General features: G+C 35.7%; 6 protein-coding genes across 6 annotated transcripts; 4 read left to right on the top strand and 2 right to left on the bottom strand. All coding sequences in view use genetic code 12, as the record gives it.

Annotated features, from left to right (window-relative positions):
• Positions 1-267: 267 nt before the first annotated feature.
• CD36_17950 (e3 ubiquitin protein ligase tom1, putative) lies at positions 268-10,149 on the top strand (the record flags this gene model as incomplete). The annotated part of the gene is made up of 1 exon (XM_002418227.1): positions 268-10,149. The coding sequence occupies one exon, from the start codon at positions 268-270 to the stop codon at positions 10,147-10,149; it is 9,882 nt and encodes a 3,293-aa protein (XP_002418272.1).
• A 136-nt stretch (positions 10,150-10,285) lies between these two features.
• On the bottom strand, positions 10,286-10,996 carry CD36_17940 (hypothetical membrane protein, conserved; the record flags this gene model as incomplete). Its single annotated transcript, XM_002418226.1, has 1 exon — positions 10,286-10,996. The coding sequence occupies one exon, from the start codon at positions 10,994-10,996 to the stop codon at positions 10,286-10,288; it is 711 nt and encodes a 236-aa protein (XP_002418271.1).
• A 1,455-nt stretch (positions 10,997-12,451) lies between these two features.
• Positions 12,452-15,016, top strand: CD36_17930 (ribonucleoside-diphosphate reductase large chain 1, putative; the record flags this gene model as incomplete). Its single annotated transcript, XM_002418225.1, has 1 exon — positions 12,452-15,016. One exon carries the CDS (start codon positions 12,452-12,454, stop codon positions 15,014-15,016), a length of 2,565 nt encoding a protein of 854 aa, XP_002418270.1.
• A 559-nt stretch (positions 15,017-15,575) lies between these two features.
• Positions 15,576-17,597, top strand: CD36_17920 (hypothetical transmembrane protein, conserved; the record flags this gene model as incomplete). The annotated part of the gene is made up of 1 exon (XM_002418224.1): positions 15,576-17,597. One exon carries the CDS (start codon positions 15,576-15,578, stop codon positions 17,595-17,597), a length of 2,022 nt encoding a protein of 673 aa, XP_002418269.1.
• Positions 17,598-17,883: 286 nt separating this feature from the next.
• CD36_17910 (phospholipase, mitochondrial precursor, putative) lies at positions 17,884-20,130 on the top strand (the record flags this gene model as incomplete). The annotated part of the gene is made up of 1 exon (XM_002418223.1): positions 17,884-20,130. The coding sequence occupies one exon, from the start codon at positions 17,884-17,886 to the stop codon at positions 20,128-20,130; it is 2,247 nt and encodes a 748-aa protein (XP_002418268.1).
• Positions 20,131-20,353: 223 nt separating this feature from the next.
• Positions 20,354-20,974, bottom strand: CD36_17900 (conserved hypothetical protein; the record flags this gene model as incomplete). The annotated part of the gene is made up of 1 exon (XM_002418222.1): positions 20,354-20,974. The coding sequence occupies one exon, from the start codon at positions 20,972-20,974 to the stop codon at positions 20,354-20,356; it is 621 nt and encodes a 206-aa protein (XP_002418267.1).
• Positions 20,975-21,206: the final 232 nt, after the last annotated feature.

The following is a 21,206-nucleotide window of genomic DNA, read 5'->3' as shown; positions in this document are numbered from 1 at the left end:
TTGATTTGTCTCTTATAATTGTTGTTAAGTTTCCATAATTTTTTTTTTTTGATTTTTTGTTTTCCTTAAATTTTTTTTATATTTGGCTTTTTTTTTTTGTAACATTGAACTTTGACATTAGTTATTGATTGTTATTTGCATTTATCCCTACTATATCAAAAAATCATTCATATATATATATATCTACAAGATATCTGTTTTTTGGCTTTTTTCATTGGTCTTCTTAGAGAGTGTGTTTCATTTGTTTTAACGTGAAATAGTTTTAATATGATAGTTGGAAAAAGAGATCATCACCAAAGATTGGAAATGGCAAAACCGTTGAGATCATTGATTGATAAATTAACTGCATGTGACATCAATGAGTTACCTCAGTATTTACAGGAAAATCTCGTATGGCAAAGACCTAGAGGCGATTTATTTCATTGGATACCACTTTTGAATCGATTTGACGAGATTTTTGAGCAGAAAATTGAAAAATATGGCTTGGATAAAGAGTATGTTAAATTACTGTTGGTGTCATCTGAAGATGAACATCTTATTGTTTCTTGTCTTCGCTTCACTTATATATTATTAGACCATTGTTTTGATAAACAGGTTTATTCAAGTAGTGAAAGAATCTATGCATTGATCAATTCGTCATCTTTGGAAATTAGATTAAGGGCATTGGAAGTGGGAATTGTCCTTGCTGAAAAATTTGTTCAAACAACTTCGTCAAGATTTTCTGCACCTAAACCAGCTAGAAACAAAATTTTGGAAATTGCTAAAGCTTTTCCTCCATTAGTTCCTATTGATAGTGCTCTAAAGCAATTAGCAGAAAATAATAATAATAATAATAATAACCGCGGTGATAATGATGAAAAACCTAGTATTATTGGCGATCATTATAATTTCGTCTACACTTTGGATCCAGAGAAAAAATATCCAAGCAAATGGAAAAGCATAAATTACCAGTACTATAAATCAATACCCAATACTGTGACTTTGAATAAAAATACATCGAAACTGAAAGCTAACGATAAAAAGAAGGAGGATACAGTGACTGAAGGATTACACATATTTCATTTACCTGAAGAGTCAGTGAGAAAGTTGACTGTACAACAATTGTTTGAAAAAGGTATGGAAGTCTTACCTCCAGAATCTTGGTTTCGGTTTGGTATACACGCTCAAGTGACTAAAGCATTCAACTCTACTAGCACTGACGCAATGCAATTGAGAGAAAAATTAATTCAAATTAAATGTCTAGCAGTCGGGTTCACTTGCTGTATGTTATCATCTCAGGTCACTTCAACAAAATTATTTGAAACTGAACCATATATCTTTAGCTTTTTAGTCGAAGCAATACTGCCAGAAAACTCATCCTTGGTTTCAAGAAATGTTTACTTTGCTGCCATAAGAGCTCTAGAGTGCATATCTTTCAAAAAAGTTTGGGGAGCAGAATTGATTCGTACAATGGGAGGTAATGTTAGTCATGGGATCCTATTTCAATGTCTAAGACATATTTGGAAAATGGTCAAAGATCAGAATGAAGATTATTTTGAAGAAGGGTACATTCATTTTTTCAACTTGATAGGAAATTTGATTAGCAACAAGAGCTTAGTTCCTAGACTAACTGCCGGGGGTATTCTTGATGATTTGATGCCCTTTTTGAATTTACCAACCAAGTATCGTTGGAGTTGTTCTGCTGCAGTTCATTTGATTACCATGTACCTAGCTTCAGCAAAGGATTCTCTTGATGAATTTGTCGCTAATGATGGTTTCAACTTGTTGATCTGCAACATTAGACGTGAAGTTGATTTTGCATTAGAGAACCCTGATTTTGGCGGTGGGGCGCCAAAAGATGCTACTGTCTACTATTCAATTACTTTGAGACAAGCAAATTATATTCGCAATTTGATGAAACTAGTTGCAGATCTTATACAATCAGATCTGGGCGATAGATTGAGAAATTTGTTTGACTCGCCATTACTTGAAAGTTTCAATAAAATATTGACACATCCCCATGTCTTTGGTCCATTGATTTTGGCCGCCACAATTGATTCGGTTTTCTTCATTATTCATAACGAACCAACAGCCTTTTCTATTCTAAATGAAGCAAAAGTTATTGACACCATATTGGATAATTATGAACGTTTGTTTTTACCATCTGGTCCCCTACTCCTGATATTGCCCGAAGTATTAGGGGCTATTTGTTTGAATAATGAAGGATTGAATAAAGTAAAAGAGAAAAAACTCATACAGATTTTTTTCAAGTCATTTTACAACTTAGACAATGCCAAAGAATTGGTTAGAACAGAGCTGTCAACTAATATAGGCTGTTCACTTGATGAATTGGGAAGACATTATACGTCCCTAAAACCAATAATTTTGCAACAACTTCAGAAGCTAATTGAGAGTATGAGCGAATATGTCAATCAACGCTTACCAGGTATTGAATTTTATACGTCGGACTCGGGTACATTGTTTTCAGGTAAGGAGGATGACTCGCCAGTTAAAGTTGAAAACGGTAAAGAGATAACTAGCTGGGAGAATGAGGACTCTGCATATTTGCTTGATAATGTCTTCAACTTTCTTGGTGGGTTATTACAAGATAGTGGTCAATGGGGCACAGAAGTTATTCAAAAAATGAGCTTTAAATCGTGGATTAAATTGTTGACATTGCGTAATGCACCATGGGATTATTCAATGTCAAATGGTATTGTTTCATTCATGGGAATCTTGAAGTATTTCGATGACGAAAAAAGAGAATATGGTTTACCTGTTATTGTTGAAGAATTGGACAAGACCCTCAGATTGGATTCCGTATTATCCTATATCAAATTCAAGGGAGAAGTGTCGTATTTTGAGACAATTGAACCTGGAGAAGCCACCATCCTTATGCAAAATTTGAATATAATTAATGTCTTGTTGTATGCCTTAACTGAAATCTACATAAATTTGGGGCTGTTATTCAATGAAAGATTAGGTCAAATAGTTAGTCTTTTTTCGAATTCAGAATTGTTAATCAATTTGGTCGCATTATTGGAGAGGTCTATAATTGAAGAAACAATTATTGCATCAAATACACCAGATGAAGTGTTGAAGATGACCCACAATTTCCCAAACGATAGCCCACCTTTGCAAATAAACGTCTGTGACCCTTTGGAAATAAAACCTGATACCAAAGGTACAAGTGCTAAGTTCAAGAATACTTTGCAGTTGAGAACTGGAAGCTATTACTTTCGTGGCTACATACCGTTACTTTTAGCTTGTGTGGTGAGATCTTGTATACCAAAAAGACAAGATCATTCAGAGGGACAAGCCAGACAGGATGCGGTGGAAATTCTTTTATTATTGGGGAGAGGATTAACAGATTCCATTGGTAGAAAATTTAACAATTCCTACTACGAGGAAAGTTTTATTTTGAATATTGCTTATATTGCTCTTTACATGTTGAATCAGAAAGAACGCAGCAAGGATCAGGTGTACACTCCCTTTGCTGTTTCCCTTTTGCAAAATGGGTTTTTCCAAGTTGCTGAAACCACTTGCATTTCATTGTGGAACAAATTATTGAGCATAGACCCCGAATTAGCTTCAGCAACGGCAGACTTGAAATACATCAGTACCCAAGAGAGCAGTATTATTAAAAATGCATTAGGTCAAATTCTAATGATCTTTGCTAAAACTGTGAATCAGGATAATATCCCCAATATGCCATTTGCCAAGTTTTACTTTTACCAAGGATATGAAACTAACATAGAACTGTCTTTGACTTCGGCATTGTTGTTGCAAATCAGAAGCGTGGCTTTATCATTAGTTGAGAATACTGTTGGTTCGAAATCTCAGTTAACAGGCACAGATAAGCATCCAGAAAACATCCCAAATCCATTAATTGAACAAATAGCCGTTATCATTAAAGATATATTTCTTGGTAAGAAGGAACTAAGTAATAGTGAATTCATTCCATTTGATTCAAGAAACATTAGTCCACCCCTGGATCAATTTGCATATTTGATTTCACTTGGCATGTCGGAAGATCAAGCAGCACACTTTTTTGAACATGGATCAAATTTGAGTGACATTGCTTCTGGGAAATTTCTCAGGTGTATTGAAATTGAGCTAAAAGAAGAGCAATGGCAATCAATTGCTGAATCTATCAGAAATGATAAAATTGATTTTTCCATCGACTTTGAGAAATTCAAGCCTGCGCAAGATATTTTGGAAGAAAGAAAATCTACTGACTTTGTAAACATATGGATCAACATTGCGAAAATGTTTCCCAAAGCTCTTCCGTTGATTTCAGAATTTATGATATTGGTTTCTTATAAAGAGCTTTACGATCGAGTATTGTATTATATTCCCAAGATTAAATGGCCAGTTGAAGATAAAGAGTTGTTTGGGATCAATTTGTACATCATGGCACTCTTACTTCGAACTGGCAGGCCAAATATTCATAGACATAATATAATGCAGCATTCTCAAAATTTGATTAGTCCTGATATTATTAGTAATGAAAGGATGAGTGAAACCTTCTTTCCAAATTTATTATTGGTATTAGAACGAATGATTATTATCTTGGAGGAACCTGACAATGAAACTGCCCCTGACTTGCCTTTTACAGTACAGAAGAAGATGGAATTTGAAGCAGCGACGAAGGAAACTAAAGCTAAAACTTTTGATTTGCTAATGAAGCTTGAACTTAAAAATCATTTGGAGTCTGTGAATAGTATTGCACGTATCCTTGTGTTGTATGCCAAAGATAAACGCTATGCGGATAGAATTGCTGGATCACAAATTCTTAAAGATTTACTCAAGTTGGTTGGTTCAAACATTAAGGAGAAAGCTATTGCTGAACCATTGAAAACTAGTGTTGTGTTGATCTTCCGTTTCTGCTTCGAGACAAGCAAGATAGCAGAGAACATCATGAATATTGAATTGACTACATTGTTTAATAACCCTATCCGTCAAGTTAAAGATCTTCACACTTGTTTGAGGGATTGTGCTCCTTCGGTGTTTCGAGACCTTGATATGTCTATTGGAGTTATTTGCAATCACATTTTGCTCGATGGATATACAGCCGACGACTTCACTTATCTGAGCAGAATTCCAATAAGGAAGAGGAAGAATGATGAGTTAGTGCAAGATGTTGAAATGAGCGAACCTGGTGAGTCGAAACCATTGGTTTTTACTTCAATCATAAACCAGCTTTTAGCTGAATTGATGAGTGCTGTCAAAACGGATTGGTTATCTGATCCATCTACTGTTGAAGAGAAAAAAGATACGAAGAAAGTAACTACTAATTTATTTGCTAATGAGAAATTTGCGTATATGCATTTCCTTCTTCAAACAATAACAGAGTTGGTAGGTTCATATAAACAAGCCAAGTTGGAGTTTTTAACATTTTCAAAAAAGACTCAAGAAGAAGTCAAACCAAGAGCAACGGCATTAAACTTTTTTATTCATCAATTGATACCTACTCATCTGTTGGAATCATCGTCAGGGCCAGAATTTGAAAGGCGTTGTGCTATTTCGTCTATTGCAAAAATGTGTCTTTTCAGTTTGGTTTCTTCGACAACTTCAGGTGACGACGACAGTTCCAAGACGGATAAAGAAGATGTTGATTTGGCATTAATTAGAAGATTTGTTGTCGATTTGATAATGAAGATCTTAAAGGATGTTTCTCAAATGAACACTTCAGGTTTAATTAAATATGGGAAATTGTTGGATTTGTTTGAGTTAAGCGGTCTGTTAATTTCGACTAAATTCAGAGACACAGTTGGTCCATTATTGTATAAACAGGCAACTCAATACGACCAATATCACCTTACCAAAATATATGTTGAAAAACAGGTACCCAATTTATTGACCAATTTAATTGCTGAGTTTGATTTGAATTTCCCTCAAATTGATAAGGTAGTTAAGGCCGCTTTGAAGCCAATGACATTCTTGGGGAAAAATAAGGTTGAATATAAGGAACTTTTTGCTGGCGACACGAATCAAGGTGATCACAATGATGAGGACGATAATTTGCCAGAGGACGTTGACTACCATGAGGAAACTCCCGACTTGTTTAGAAACTCCACTTTGGGGATGTATGATGTTGAGAGTGAGGGTGACGATGAGTTTTATGATGCTGAAGATCCTGTTGATGCCATGATGACTGGTGAGGATTTGTCAGATGCTAGTGATGATGATGACGACGACGACAATGATGGTGATGATGATGAAGATGTTGACGATATGTCTTCTGAACTTTCTGCCATTGATTCAGACTTGGATGGAGATGATAATGCTGATGATATAGAAATGGAGATAGAAGTTGATCCGTTTGACGATGAGAGAAGCTCCGAAGATATTGATGAGGACCCATCAGATATGGACGATATTGAAATTATTGATGATTTGGATTTGGTATCGCAGACTGAAGGCGAGGATGATGACGATGGCGATGATGACCACAACGATGAATCTGACGGTTCATCTTTGGATGATGATGAAGCGAGTGAATATGATGAAGATGAATTGGATGGTTGGATCGAGCAATTAGACGATGGTGAAGATTCAAGTGATGAGGTGCAAAATCGTAGAAGACCTCGAGATCCCTTCACTTCGTTGAATAATAATTCAAATTCTGGTTTGAGGCAGCGATTATTTCTTGATGGAGAGGCTGATTTTTATGATGACAATGTTAACGAATCAGATGGTGAATTGAGTGAAATTGACTCAAGACTGGATTTTGAAGTTAGAATGGTGACCCCTAGCAGAGGTGGAAGAAGGCGGGTTTTTGATCAAGCTGAATTTACTGAGTTGGAAAGAACTTCTCCAGCATTGAGTGTATTGCTTGATGGATTATTCCGTGATCGAAGTTTTGGATCAATTGAAATATCACGAAATGATCATATTAACCCTGATGCAACTACAATTGGTCGATTATTTGAGAATATGATGCAGTTGGGCCGTGTTTCAAAGTATTCTGATCAAGATAATAAGTTTCACATCAAGTCGACTGTAGAACGTTGGACAGATGCTTTGAAAATGTTTTATCCCCGAGATTGTGGTGAACTAGTCTTTTCGGTAACTGGTACAGTTGTTGAAAGAATCAGAGAAGAGAGTAAAGCTATTGCTGATCGTAAAAAAGAGGAGCAGGAGAAGGCACAGAAAGAGCGAGAAGAAAAAAGACGTAAACAGTTAGAAGAAGAAGAAAAGAGACGTCAAGAGGAGGCTCGTCAACGTCAAGAGAGTGCAGCTAATATACCTGAAAGAGAACCTGTTATGGTTAGAATTGGGGATAGAGATGTCGACATTAGTGGAACTGAAATCGACCGAGATTACATTGAGGCATTGCCCGAAGATATGAGAGAAGAGGTTTTTGCTCTGTACGTGCGAGAAAGAAGGGCAAATGCCTCATCCACAGATGCAGATGTCCGTGAAATTGATCCTGACTTTTTAGATGCTTTGCCAGACAATATACGGGCAGAAATTCTTCAACAGGAAACCATGGCAAGACGATTTGCAAATTTTGAGTCGTCTTCTGCCCAAGATGAGTTTGAACTTGATGATGCTGGTGAAGATGACGCGTTCGAAGATGCAGACAGCAATGTGAGAGCATCAGGTTCTAGACATAGTAGTACTATTACTGCTGCTGCTGCTGTTACTCGAGCTCAAAAGAAGTCTCCAGGTAAAGTTTACTTCAGTCCGTTGGTTGATAAACAAGGAATTGCTGCTTTGATAAGGCTTTTGTTTTCTCCATTGACAATAAGCCAAAGAGAGCATATTTATCATGCATTGCAATACATGTGTTATAACAAACAAAGCAGGATTGAAATTATGAGTTTGATGATTGCTATATTGAATGATTGTTTTACGAATAAGCGCCCTGCTCAGAAAGTCTATACCCAAGTTTGTAATAAAGCAGGTGGGAACAAAGACAGCAAGCAGCAGTATAAGCTACCAGTTGGTGCCACCCAAATTTCTGTTGGTATACAAATTGTTGAAGCTGTTGATTATTTGTTAGAGCGCAATAATCATTTGAAATACTTTTTATTAACAGAACATGAAAATAATTTTATTCTCAAAAAAGATAAAAAGAGTGTTTCTAAAGAATCAAGATTCCCAATTAACTATATGTTGAAAATTCTTGAGAATAAGTTGGTTACAGACGATCAAACACTCTTGGACATATTGGCGAGAGTATTTCAGGTTGCCAGTAGAGCGTTGCATGCAATAAAGAATAATCAGAATACTGTTGATAATGATAAGGATAAGGAAGAAGAAAAGGAAAAGGAAAAAGATAAGCCACATGTTCCGCCTCCACCTGTCATTCCAGACTCTAATTATCGACTTATTATTAAAATTCTCACTGGTAACGACTGTTCTAACACAACATTTAGAAGAACAATAAGTGCAATGCAGAATTTCTCTGTATTACCTAATGCCCAAAAGCTTTTTTCGCTAGAGTTGTCAGATAAAGCTAGTGAATTAGGGCAAACCATTATTACTGATTTGAATAATTTGACCAAAGAGTTGATAGCTGGCGGGGGTTCTGACAGTAAGTCTTTTTCCAAATTTAGTGCACATTCGTCAGACCAAGCAAAATTGTTGCGTATCCTAACAGCTTTGGACTATATGTTTGAAAATAAAGAGAAGACGAAAGATCAAGGAAAGGATGATGAAATTGAAGAATTGACAGGGTTGTATAAAAAGCTTGCTTTAGGCAGTCTCTGGGATGCATTAAGTGAGACCTTGAGAGTTTTGGAGGAGAAACCACAATTGCATAATATTGCAAATGCCTTACTTCCCCTTATTGAAGCTTTAATGGTGGTTTGTAAACACAGTAAAGTGAGAGAGCTACCAATCAAAGATATTTTGAAATATGAGGCCAAAAAGATTGACTTTACCAAGGAACCAATTGAGTCTCTATTTTTTTCATTCACAGATGAACACAAGAAAATTCTTAATCAAATGGTGAGAAGTAACCCCAATTTGATGAGTGGTCCATTTGGAATGCTAGTTAGAAATCCACGTGTTTTGGAATTTGATAATAAAAAGAATTATTTTGATAGGAATTTGCACCAAGACAAAAAAGAGAATCGAAAAATGTTGGTTAGCGTTCGACGTGATCAAGTATTTTTAGATTCTTATAGGTCCTTGTTTTTCAAGCCAAAAGATGAGTTCAGAAATTCAAAATTGGAAATTAATTTCAAAGGTGAGCAAGGTATTGATGCTGGTGGTGTTACTAGAGAATGGTATCAGGTTTTAAGTCGACAAATGTTTAATCCTGACTATGCGTTGTTTACTCCAGTTGTGTCTGATGAAACCACTTTTCATCCGAACAGGACCTCGTATATTAATCCTGAACATTTATCTTTTTTCAAATTCATTGGACGTATTATCGGTAAGGCTATTTATGACAATTGCTTTTTGGATTGCCATTTTTCGCGTGCTGTATACAAGAGGATATTGGGTAAACCTCAATCTTTGAAGGATATGGAGACTTTGGATTTAGAGTATTTCAAATCATTGATGTGGATGCTTGAAAATGATATTACTGATGTTATCACTGAGGATTTTTCAGTTGAAACAGATGACTATGGTGAACACAAGATAATTGACTTGATTCCTAATGGTAGAAATATTCCTGTTATTGAAGAGAATAAACACGAGTACGTTAAGAAAGTTGTCGAATATAGATTGCAAACATCTGTTGAGGAACAGATGGAGAATTTTTTAATTGGGTTCCATGAAATTATCCCCAAGGACTTGGTTGCCATTTTCGATGAAAAGGAATTAGAGCTATTGATTTCTGGGTTACCTGACATTGACGTATCGGATTGGCAGAATCACACTACCTACAATAATTACTCTCCTCTGTCGCTTCAAATACAATGGTTCTGGAGAGCTGTTAAGTCCTTTGACAATGAAGAAAGAGCTAGGTTGTTACAATTTGCCACGGGAACTTCAAAGGTACCGTTGAATGGATTTAAGGAATTAAGTGGTGCCAGTGGGACTTGTAAATTCAGTATTCATCGAGACTATGGTTCTACTGATAGATTGCCTTCATCACATACGTGTTTCAATCAAATCGATCTACCTGCTTATGATAGTTATGAAACTTTAAGAGGGTCTTTGTTAATGGCCATTACGGAGGGGCATGAAGGTTTCGGACTAGCATAGTATGATTTTTCTTGTTTTTATTTTATAACGTTTGATATTAGAAAAGAAAAATAAAAGATTTAAAGTGTTTGTTTGTTTGTGTAATAATTTAAGAATATATAACTCTATATTGTTTTATAAATTTGCAATTTATACTTTATGTAGCGGCTTCAGCTATCTTCTCTATATCTTCGACGTCAACTAAATACTTAACCAATTGAAAGTTCTTTTCGTTAATTCTTTCATTTTCTTCGTTCAAGAAGTTACAGTGTCTAAGATACTCTTCCGGGGCAATAGTAAGACGACCGACTTTGAAAACATATTTGGTAATTGCAATCGCATTAACTTTATTCTCAGCAGTTACAAATTTAGAAATGACGAATAACCATTTCCTATCCCAGGCTAATATTCTTGAGCTAATTTTATATTTTTCAAACGGTTTCAATTCGCGTTTAAATTGGCATTGAACAGTTCCAACTGGCACGTATGGGACATTGGCTAAAGTATGAGACTTTTTAAATTTGCCATTTTCATTATCATAGCAAGACCACCAGTAAGTTTGAAATAATCTGGTCAACAATTTGGTTCTAGCAATATCCAAATCCAAAAAGTAAGTTGAGTTCAGTTTATGCATGTACATATCTATTTCTAATGGAGTAACATAGGAATTCAAAGTAACCCAGGTGAACAAATCTTTAGGTGAATCATAGCCAAAGGAATTCTTCTTAGTAGCATTGTAATGGAATCTATGGGCAAAGAACCCACGGAAAGCTTGGTAATAGAAACGAATCACATATGCAAACGGTAATGTTTTATGAGTTGATATAAGAAAGGCTAGGATAATGTATTTCAATGTCTTTGTAAACATCGTTGCAATACTTGGCTGGGAGTATTAAAAATGAAAACTAATAAACAACAAAAGGAAAGACAGAGATGTGTTATTATGGTTGAGAATTTATTATATTTCCCCTTGAGTTACGGAGAAACACCAACGAAAAAATGTATATATCCGACAACTAATATAGAGCTGGAAGAGGACAGAACACTGTATTTTATCTTCCGACCCAAGCATTATTCGGAGATATGCCCTTTGAAAATTTCTTTTTGGATCTATGAGCACGACCTTCCCATCTATATTTTTTTGTTGGCAAAAGCTAGCTTATAAAATGTTGAGTTGCTGAAAGTGTTCCTAAAAGTGTATTAGAAGTGTCCGGAGAAGATCATGTTTAAAAATAGAATAAAAGGAGAAATATCCAATAATTCATGTTGTGGTTGCAACAAAGTACTTCAAGGCATCAATTTTCGAAAATCAGGTGGTGCAGGTTCCTAATATTGAAGTAATGAGGTTTGATCATTTGAATGAGGTGATCGAAGTAAACATTTTTTCATCTAGTATGATATGGCCAAGAAAGGACCTGTACATTGAAATAGATGTATATACTTCTTGCTGTGTCATAAAAATACAAACTGAGCTTCAGATGTAAGACGCGTGTTTTTAAATTTTTTTTTTTTTGCAATCATATTTCGGCGAAAGTTAATTGAAAAAAACAGAAACCCATCTCTTTTGTTTAGCACATCCTAGTTCAACGATCATGAGATCACAAAAATGTATTCTGACTTGTAAGAGAAGCAATGCATGTCATACAGTTAACTAAGTATTGACATAGCAACAATACATACTTGCTAGAAACAGTGGACTGCAAGACTTTACTACACTAAAACAAAAGAAAAATAAATCAAATGATAGCAACAGATGGAACTTGAACGACGTTATTATCATGGTACAACATTAGGTCTAAACGATAAGTGAGCCACTGAAACCACTTTTTGTGCTTTTGCAATTTAACAGAATCACGCTACACGTAGTGTGTATACACGCCTAAAGAATTTGAGCAGTACGCGATAGACTTGCTTATCAGCAATCTTTCTCTATCAAATAGTGAACATAACCGATGACGCAGAACCATCTACAGTATCACATTGTACGTTTAGATCAAGTGTGTTTTTTGTTTACGGAATTTCCAAATTGAGTATGTTGTGAAATTGTCACTTGAGCCACGTCTTTTAAATTAATAATTAATCGATGAAACGTAAACAAAAGCGAGTGAGTGACGTGAATAAAAATTTTCTTTCTTCTTGCTATTTTTTACGTGTCGCGTCTTCCCTATAAATAAAACAACAAATCTCCCATTTCATTGATCTTTCATATTTTTGCTTTTAGATCTTTTTCTTTTTCCTTCTTTGTATTCTTCTTTATTCTCTTTCCCAAAGTCCATTTCATTTTATACTATCTGAAGTCTTTCTTTTTAAATCACCATCAACAATGTATGTTTATAAGAGAGATGGCCGTAAAGAGCCAGTACGTTTTGACAAAATCACCGCTAGAGTTCAAAGATTATGTTACGGTTTAAATCCAAATCACGTTGAACCAGTTGCTATTACCCAAAAAGTTATATCAGGTGTTTACCAGGGGGTTACTACTATCGAGTTGGATAACTTGGCTGCAGAAATTGCTGCTACAATGACAACAATTCATCCTGATTATGCTGTGTTAGCCGCTAGAATTGCCGTATCAAATTTACACAAGCAAACCACCAAACAGTATTCCAAAGTATCTAAGGATTTATATGAGTATATTAATCCTAAGACTGGGTTGCACTCTCCTATGATTTCCAAGGAAACCTATGACATTATTATGGAACACGAAGATGAATTAAACTCGGCCATTGTTTACGACAGAGATTTTAGCTACAATTATTTTGGGTTCAAAACTTTGGAAAGATCTTATTTGTTACGTATCAACGGTAAGGTTGCCGAAAGACCCCAACATTTGATCATGAGAGTCGCTGTTGGTATCCACGGTAATGATATACCAAGAGTCATTGAAACCTATAACTTGATGTCTCAAAGATTCTTTACCCATGGTTCTCCTTGCTTGTTCAATGCTGGTACACCAAGACCCCAAATGTCTTCATGCTTCTTGCTTGCTATGAAGGATGATTCTATTGAAGGTATATATGATACTTTAAAATCGTGTGCTTTGATTTCAAAAAGTGCAGGAGGGATTGGTTTACATATCCACAACATTCGTTCTACTGGTGCTTACATTGCTGGTACCAATGGTACTTCTAATGGTATTATTCCAATGGTAAGAGTGTTCAATAACACTGCACGTTATGTTGATCAAGGTGGTAACAAAAGACCTGGTGCCTTTGCCTTGTACTTAGAACCATGGCACAGTGACATCTTTGATTTCATTGACATCAGAAAGAATCATGGTAAAGAAGAAATCAGAGCCAGAGATTTGTTCCCAGCTTTATGGATTCCAGACTTGTTCATGAAAAGAGTCGAACAAAACGGTGATTGGACTTTGTTCTCACCAAATGAGGCCCCAGGTTTGGCTGATGTTTACGGTGACGAATTCGAAGAATTATATACCAGATACGAAAAAGAAAACCGTGGCAGACAGACCATCAAGGCCCAAAAATTGTGGTACGCTATCTTGGGAGCTCAAACAGAAACGGGTACTCCATTTATGTTGTACAAAGATTCATGTAACAACAAATCCAACCAAAAGAACTTGGGTATTATTAAATCTTCCAACTTATGTTGTGAAATTGTTGAATATTCTGCTCCAGATGAAGTCGCCGTTTGTAACTTGGCCTCCATTGCTTTACCATCATTTGTTGAAAGCGATCAAAGTAATACTTGGTACAACTTTGATAAGTTACATGATGTCACCAAGGTAGTCACCCGTAACTTGAACAGAGTTATTGACCGCAACCATTACCCAGTTCCAGAAGCCGAAAGATCAAATATGAGACACAGACCAATTGCTTTGGGTGTTCAAGGTTTGGCTGATGCCTTTATGGAATTGAGATTACCATTTGACTCCCAAGAAGCCAGAGAATTAAACATTCAAATTTTCGAGACTATTTACCATGCTGCTGTTGAAGCTTCTGTTGAATTGGCTAAAGAAGAAGGTGCCTACGAAACTTATCCAGGCTCCCCTGCCTCTCAAGGTTTATTACAGTTTGATTTATGGAACAGAAAACCAACTGAATTATGGGATTGGGATACATTAAAACAAAATTTGGCTAAGCATGGTATGAGAAACTCCTTATTAGTTGCTCCAATGCCTACTGCTTCTACATCACAAATTTTGGGTAACAATGAGTGTTTCGAACCATACACTTCTAACATTTACTCCAGAAGAGTGTTAGCAGGAGAATTTCAAATTGTCAATCCATATTTGTTGAAGGATTTGGTTGATTTGGGTGTCTGGAATGATGCTATGAAAAGTAGTATTATTGCTAACAACGGTTCTATTCAAGCTTTGCCAAACATTCCTGATGAAATTAAGGCATTGTACAAGACTGTCTGGGAAATCTCACAAAAGCATATTATCGACATGGCTGCTGATAGAGCTGCATTTATTGATCAATCTCAATCATTAAACATTCACATCAAAGACCCAACAATGGGTAAGTTGACCAGTATGCATTTCTATGGTTGGAAGAAAGGTTTGAAGACTGGTATGTATTACTTGAGAACACAAGCTGCCAGTGCTGCTATTCAATTTACCATTGATCAAAAGATTGTTGAAACTGCAGGTCATACAGTTGCAAACTTGGACAAATTGAATATTAAAAAATATGTTAATAAAGGAAGAGTTGATGCTGAGAATACCAGCGATACTCCATACAAGTCGCCATCAACCGAACCAACCTCGTTAGAAAGCTCAGTTGCTGACTTGAAAATAAAAGATGAAGGTGAAAAACCAGCTGAAGACAAGTCCATTGAAGAAATTGAAAATGACATTTACAGTGCTAAAGTTATTGCATGTGCTATTGATAACCCAGAGTCTTGTACTATGTGTTCTGGTTAATAGACCCCAGTAGGGTTTTGTTTAATATTTCTGTTCTTCTTAAATTGTTCTTTTCTGGGAGATGTGTCTTTCATTGTTGTTTTTCATTTTATAGCTTAATGTGGTTCCGTGTGTGTGTAATGTTAGATTTTTGTACATTAGTAAAATTAATTGATTAATTAGATTTTTATTTGGATTCTAAAGATAAAAATGTAACACCATTCAAACAAAGAAAAAATTCTTGATATTATTTTTTATTTTGTCTTCAGGGTTTTAATCTTATTATTATTATTATTATTATTTGTTGATAATATTGTATGAAATGGTTGCGACAGTCAAATAATAATAATAAGAATAACCTATACAAAGCACGTGACAATTTGTTTTCTATTTAGCCACGACTTTGTAGTTAGGTGAAATTATTACTGTACAAAACCAGATCAACCAGTTAAAAGTTTTCCCTATACCGCCAACCCTGTCATTCAAGACATATTCACTACTTGTTTATTCCCTTTTTTTTTTTTTTTCTCTCACTGATAGTGCTGTTAAATACAACATATACAGTGGTTCTTTCAGTTCAATGGATTTGGAACTAACAACATTTTCCTCACGTAACATGACGGGATCATCTTCTACCAATGATTCAATCGATTCAGCAATTGAGTTTCACTTCCCACAACACAATTCTTGGAAGTCAAGGATAAAACATTGTTTTTACTTGATATGGACTGGCCCCTCGGAACCAAGAGATGAACCAGCTCCCCAAATAGCGTCTTTAGATTTTTTAGAGAGTATTCCAGATAAGTTTAGAGAGAGAATATCGTCACGATATCGAAAGGCCTTATTCATATTTTATATTCTATTTTGGTTTGGATTATGCTACAATATATTAGTACCATATTTTACAGTCCCGCCACATATATCAACTGACCTTAACATGCATATTTATACTTTATCTTGCGCATCACTGCAAGAGTTTTGGAAGGGGAAAAACGGTGCTTGTGGCTTGAATGGACTGTTGTGTCCAGAAATTATAAATATGGAGAATCAAAAAAACATTGAAAATGATATTTTAATAAGGTGTCCTGCCTTGTGTGACCGGTCAAGTTGGACATATTCTTTAATTCCAATCGGAGATCAAAGAATCAAGTATCGTGGGTATTACATTGGGGGTGGAGACAAAGTCACCAAGGAAATAGACGATGACCAAATTACAAACCCTTACCGAGCCGACTCTTATCCATGTGGTGCAGGCGTTCACGCAGGTGTGATATCACCATTTTGGGGAGGCTGTGCCAGGATGTCATATAAAAGTGGAGAACAATCGTATTTTAAAGCAAGTAAAGGTTACTACGGGGTGAGTGATTCAATAGAATTTTCCTCTTTTTTCAAATTTTCCTTCATCTTTAAAAATTTAAAGCTTGGTGGGAAAGTTACATTTGATCAATGCTACGATCCTAGATTGATAATTCTATTAATCAATATAATTTTGGGAATACCTGTTGTTTATCTTGCCAGTGGATCTGTGGCTTATTGGACAATTAGTATTGTGGGCTTTTGGACTATATGTTTGGCAACTGATCCGCCAGTAGATGTTGACCCCAATAAGGCTACAGATTTTTCTCGGTTGTTGTCAGTGGCCATGGAAAGATTCTTACCATCATGTTGTGTATTGTTTGTGTTGTGGCACGTTTCTGCGAAACGTACTTTATCTGATTTACCTTTAAATTCCAATACCAAAATTTCTTATATGAGTAGAATCCTTTTATGGTATCCTTTATTTTGGCTTGGCGTACTTAACAATATGACTTTTGATAGATTGCCAGTGGACAGGTTAACTATAAGCGATTTGAAAGAGCAACCAGGTGCATTATTGGCCGTTGGATCGATAATTCTTACAATTACCACTTGTGCTTTTATTCAAGCATATAAGATTTGGCTATCAGGAAGATTCAAAAAGTATTTGTTTGTTTATTCGTTGTTTATTCTTGGATTGGTGTTTTTGGCACAACTACCTGGATTGACTTTGCGGGTTCATCACTACATACTAGCAATGCTATTGATTCCTGGATGTGCAACTCGCGGAAGGACTGCTCTAATGTTCCAAGGAATATTACTAGGGCTTTTTCTTTCTGGTGCCGCCCGATGGGGATTAGCAGCCATTGTTGAAACAGCAGAATCCTTACGACGAGATGATCCTAGAGGAAATATTATTCCTCCTATCTTTACTGGATACAATAATGCTACTGGGATATTGGAATGGACCAGCATACCAGCAGAACTCGAACTAACCAAAATCAAATCGAAATTGTATGAAAAATACAGTTCAATATCGCTTTTGGTTAATGACATAGAAAGGTTTGTTGGCAATAAAGCAAAGTCCATCAATTTAAAGGAGTTGCTCACAAGTTCCAATGAGTTAGCAGAAGAAATTAAACGAGCATTGGTTGACGGTGTGAAAGATGAGAATGGCGACATAGTGGTGTATTTAAGAATTGGTCGGAAAATTCCCAATACGCACTATTATAGTGATTTCTCCAATGCGGCTACATTAAAATGGCCGAGCGGTGAGTTGAAACTACCTCTTCCTGGAATAACATAGAGCTTGATATATAGAGCATTTGCAACTAAAAAAGAATTCATTGTCTTTTGTTTTCTCCCAAGTCAACCTCTATTTACATGTACTTTAGATTAAGGGGGAATGTTTACCCAAAATCTGTAGCAATCAAGAATTTTTGAACATTAAGTACTTATTCTGTCAGAAGAAGAAAAAAGAAAAACAGCAAGACAACTATAAACTATACAGATGCACATACACGAGAAATGAATAGACAAGATAATCAGCGAATTACATTTCTTTTCTTTCGGTAATTAAATATTGGATTGTAATGAAGGTTCCGTTAGCCACTTTTGCAAATCCATTTGGGTATACTACTATCAGACATTCGTGGATTTTACCGTACAAGTTTTTGAGGTTATTCTCGACGTCTCCAGCTTTGCGTTCGACTAAAGAACCTACACCGCAAACAGTTAAACATAAAGTCCGATGGTTTTATGCGCTGGACGTTCCCATTTCTAAGCCTGAATGGTACAAGTACGAGAAAGTCAAAGAACCAGAATCTTTTATACCATTTTCAGAATATGACTCCAAACAGCTTGAACGTGAATTCTCGAAAACAGAACGCAATCTTATTGAAGTAAACGAAGATAAATTATTTCAGGTTGATTTAAAGAGTCTAGAATTATCACCCATATACTGGGATGGGCCAATTTACGAAGTGCGCAGAGGATTATGGTTCAGTTCAGATGGAATGCCGTTGAAAGCGGAGATAACTAAAGAAATTGAAGATGGATTCCAGAAATTGAAACCGTATACTTACGAAAACGCAAACGAAGAGTACAAAAAGACGACCAAAAGTAATAAGGAGAAGATTTCTGCATTCAACAAATTGAAGCAAGGTCTGCAAACAGAGACAAAGGTTGATTTAGATAAACAAAAGGATGTCATCAGATTGAGTAATGGCGAACTAGTGTTGTACTTTAACAAAGATCAAGCGGTGATATTTCCTGGAGATTATGATTCTGAGTTCCAAATCGATGTAATTCGTTATTTTGGACCAAAGCCAGTTTCGTTGTTGGGAGTTAACCACATTCAGCGTGGATACTCAGAAGAACTTAAGGAATCATTTTTTGACAAATTATCCAAAACAAATCCTCTACCGGGAATATCAGATGCATTTAAAGAAGACTTTGGTTCCATCATTGGAGGGGAGAAGGAGTCTAACAAAAGCAGTGAGGATGAAATGAGTGATGTTAATGATTTAGATGACATTAACATGCAGAAGTATTTGGAATCCGACTACGATTTAGAAACCTCAAAATTAAAATCAAATCGTGAAATAGACCATTTGGTTTTGTGCATTCATGGAATTGGACAAGTTTTGGGAACTAAATATGAATCTGTTAACTTTACACACAGTATAAATGTGTTGAGGAACACAATGAAAAGTGTTTTTGAACAAAATGAGGAATGCCAGAAGTTGGCAGGAGAGCACAATCGCACTAACAACCGAGTTCAGGTCTTGCCCATTTCATGGAGGCATCGTATTGATTTCAATCCTCAGCAAGAGTTTGACGCTCAGCTGCCTTCTAGATTACCGACATTATCGCAGATAAATGTGGAAGGTATTCTGGCATTGCGGGATGTTGTCGGCGATGTAGTGTTGGATGTGTTATTGTTTTATCAGCCTAGATATTTGAAAGAGATAATTACAACGGTAACTTCAGAATTGAATCGTGTATACAAACTATATCTTAAAAGAAATCCAGATTTCAAAGGAAAGGTACATATTTTGGGGCATTCTTTAGGTTCAGCGATTGCTTTTGATATTTTATCTCAGCAAAGTGGTTCGTTGGATGGGCCACTTGACATTAACAAAGACTTGGCTTTCGATGTTGACAGTTTATTTCTAGTCGGTTCTCCAGTTGGTATGTTCAAATTGTTGGAAGAAAAGGGTATTGTTGGAAGAGGCTACAAAAGTTCTGTACCCTCACAAGACGATACTTTCGCCTCCCCTAAATGTGTGAATTTGTACAACATCTTTCATCCGTGTGATCCAGTTGCATATAGAATCGAGCCCTTGGTCTCACCGTCATTTGGAGATTTTAAACCCGTCGATATTGAATTTGCAGTAAAGGGACTTAATACTCAATTCAAGGAATTGTCAAATTTCGGAGATGAGTTATCGGAGAAGATTTCATCTGCAACAAAATGGTTAACTTCCAGTAAAAGCGATGGAACTGAGAAAACTGTTGAAGAAAAAGCAAATAAGGAAAATGCCCTTGGTGATATAATCAAGGGAGTTGTAATGCCCGAGGATACCAGCCAAGATCATAAAGGGTTGAAGAAAAAAATTATTCTGGGGCAAGCTTTGTCCAAAATGACAAGCTTAAATATGACTGGAAGGATGGATTACAGCTTACCTCTTGGTGTTTTTGATGTTTCATTGGTGTCGGCCATCAGTGCCCATGTCTCATACTTTGATGATGTAAATACTGCTGGATTTATTTTAAAGGAATTATTGACTAACAGAAGTACCCTGGTAGAAGAAACAACTGTTGCATTAAAGAAGTAAAAACAACAACCCTTCAAAGAGATTTGAAGAAAAAAAGAGAATTCGATTATTCTAGTATTGTATACCATGGTTACTAGATTAACATTCTAATTAGGTTTAAAAAAATAAACAAAAAAAGGCAGTTTTGAATGGCGCAGTTCTTATTTGCAAGAACTATCGAATGTAAGAAACTTATAAGAAAAGATGATTCCTACTATGTTCTCACGGAAATAATATTTAACGTCTATTCAATTAACAAATCGTCGATGCTTTGCTCGGCATCATTTTTGATTAGTTCCAACATCCCCTCTGGCAAGATTGGATTCCCGTCATTATCAGTAATATAGCGAAATGGCATTTCTGTGGATTCATATCTGTTATACTTGATTTCTGGGTAATCTAGAAATTTTATATTTTCAAATTCCATACCATTTTCAATAATTCTTTGAGTAGTTCTTATAGCAGTGTCCGTAGTCATCTGTAAACTACCCAATCTCCTCCCACTAAAACCATACTTTTCACGCAAAAGTCCAGTACGATCAATTCTTGGATGGCTCCCTAATATTCCCCCAAAAACAAAATAATCGAATTTCGATTTATCTTCGGGAGTCAAATCGGTTTCTGCAGCTGGATCCAATAAACACACTTTTGATTTATCTATACCGCCATCAATGTCAACGCATTCTTTAGTTGTCCACTGTAATCCGAGTTCAAGAAGTGATTTTGGAATATTTTTTTCTGTTGTTGATGGTGGTAATGAAGTAAGAACAAGGTTGTCTTTGCCTATATCCTTTATTATTTGAGTATATTCTAATATCACCCATTCGGAAAAACCTTCTTCCATATGTTCTATTATGTACTTCATTAATTATATCTTTAGAATGTTAATGAATACCAGGAAATAATGATCACAATTCTTTTTTTTTTTTTTTTTTTTTTTTTTTTTTTTCAGGACAGATCTATCTCTCGAGATGCCTCCTCATCGACAGAATTGCTACAATGGAAAACTAACCAGAAAAATACACTATGAAATCAAAACAAAAAGTATACGAAGATTCTCATTATATATCAGACAACGCAGAAATCTAATAACTTAT

Source organism: Candida dubliniensis, chromosome 2 (genome assembly GCF_000026945.1).
Source record: "Candida dubliniensis CD36 chromosome 2, complete sequence".
Taxonomy (NCBI): domain Eukaryota; kingdom Fungi; phylum Ascomycota; class Pichiomycetes; order Serinales; family Debaryomycetaceae; genus Candida; species Candida dubliniensis.
The sequence above is the reverse complement of the archived record's forward strand: the minus strand, read 5'-3'. Positions and strand labels throughout refer to the sequence as shown.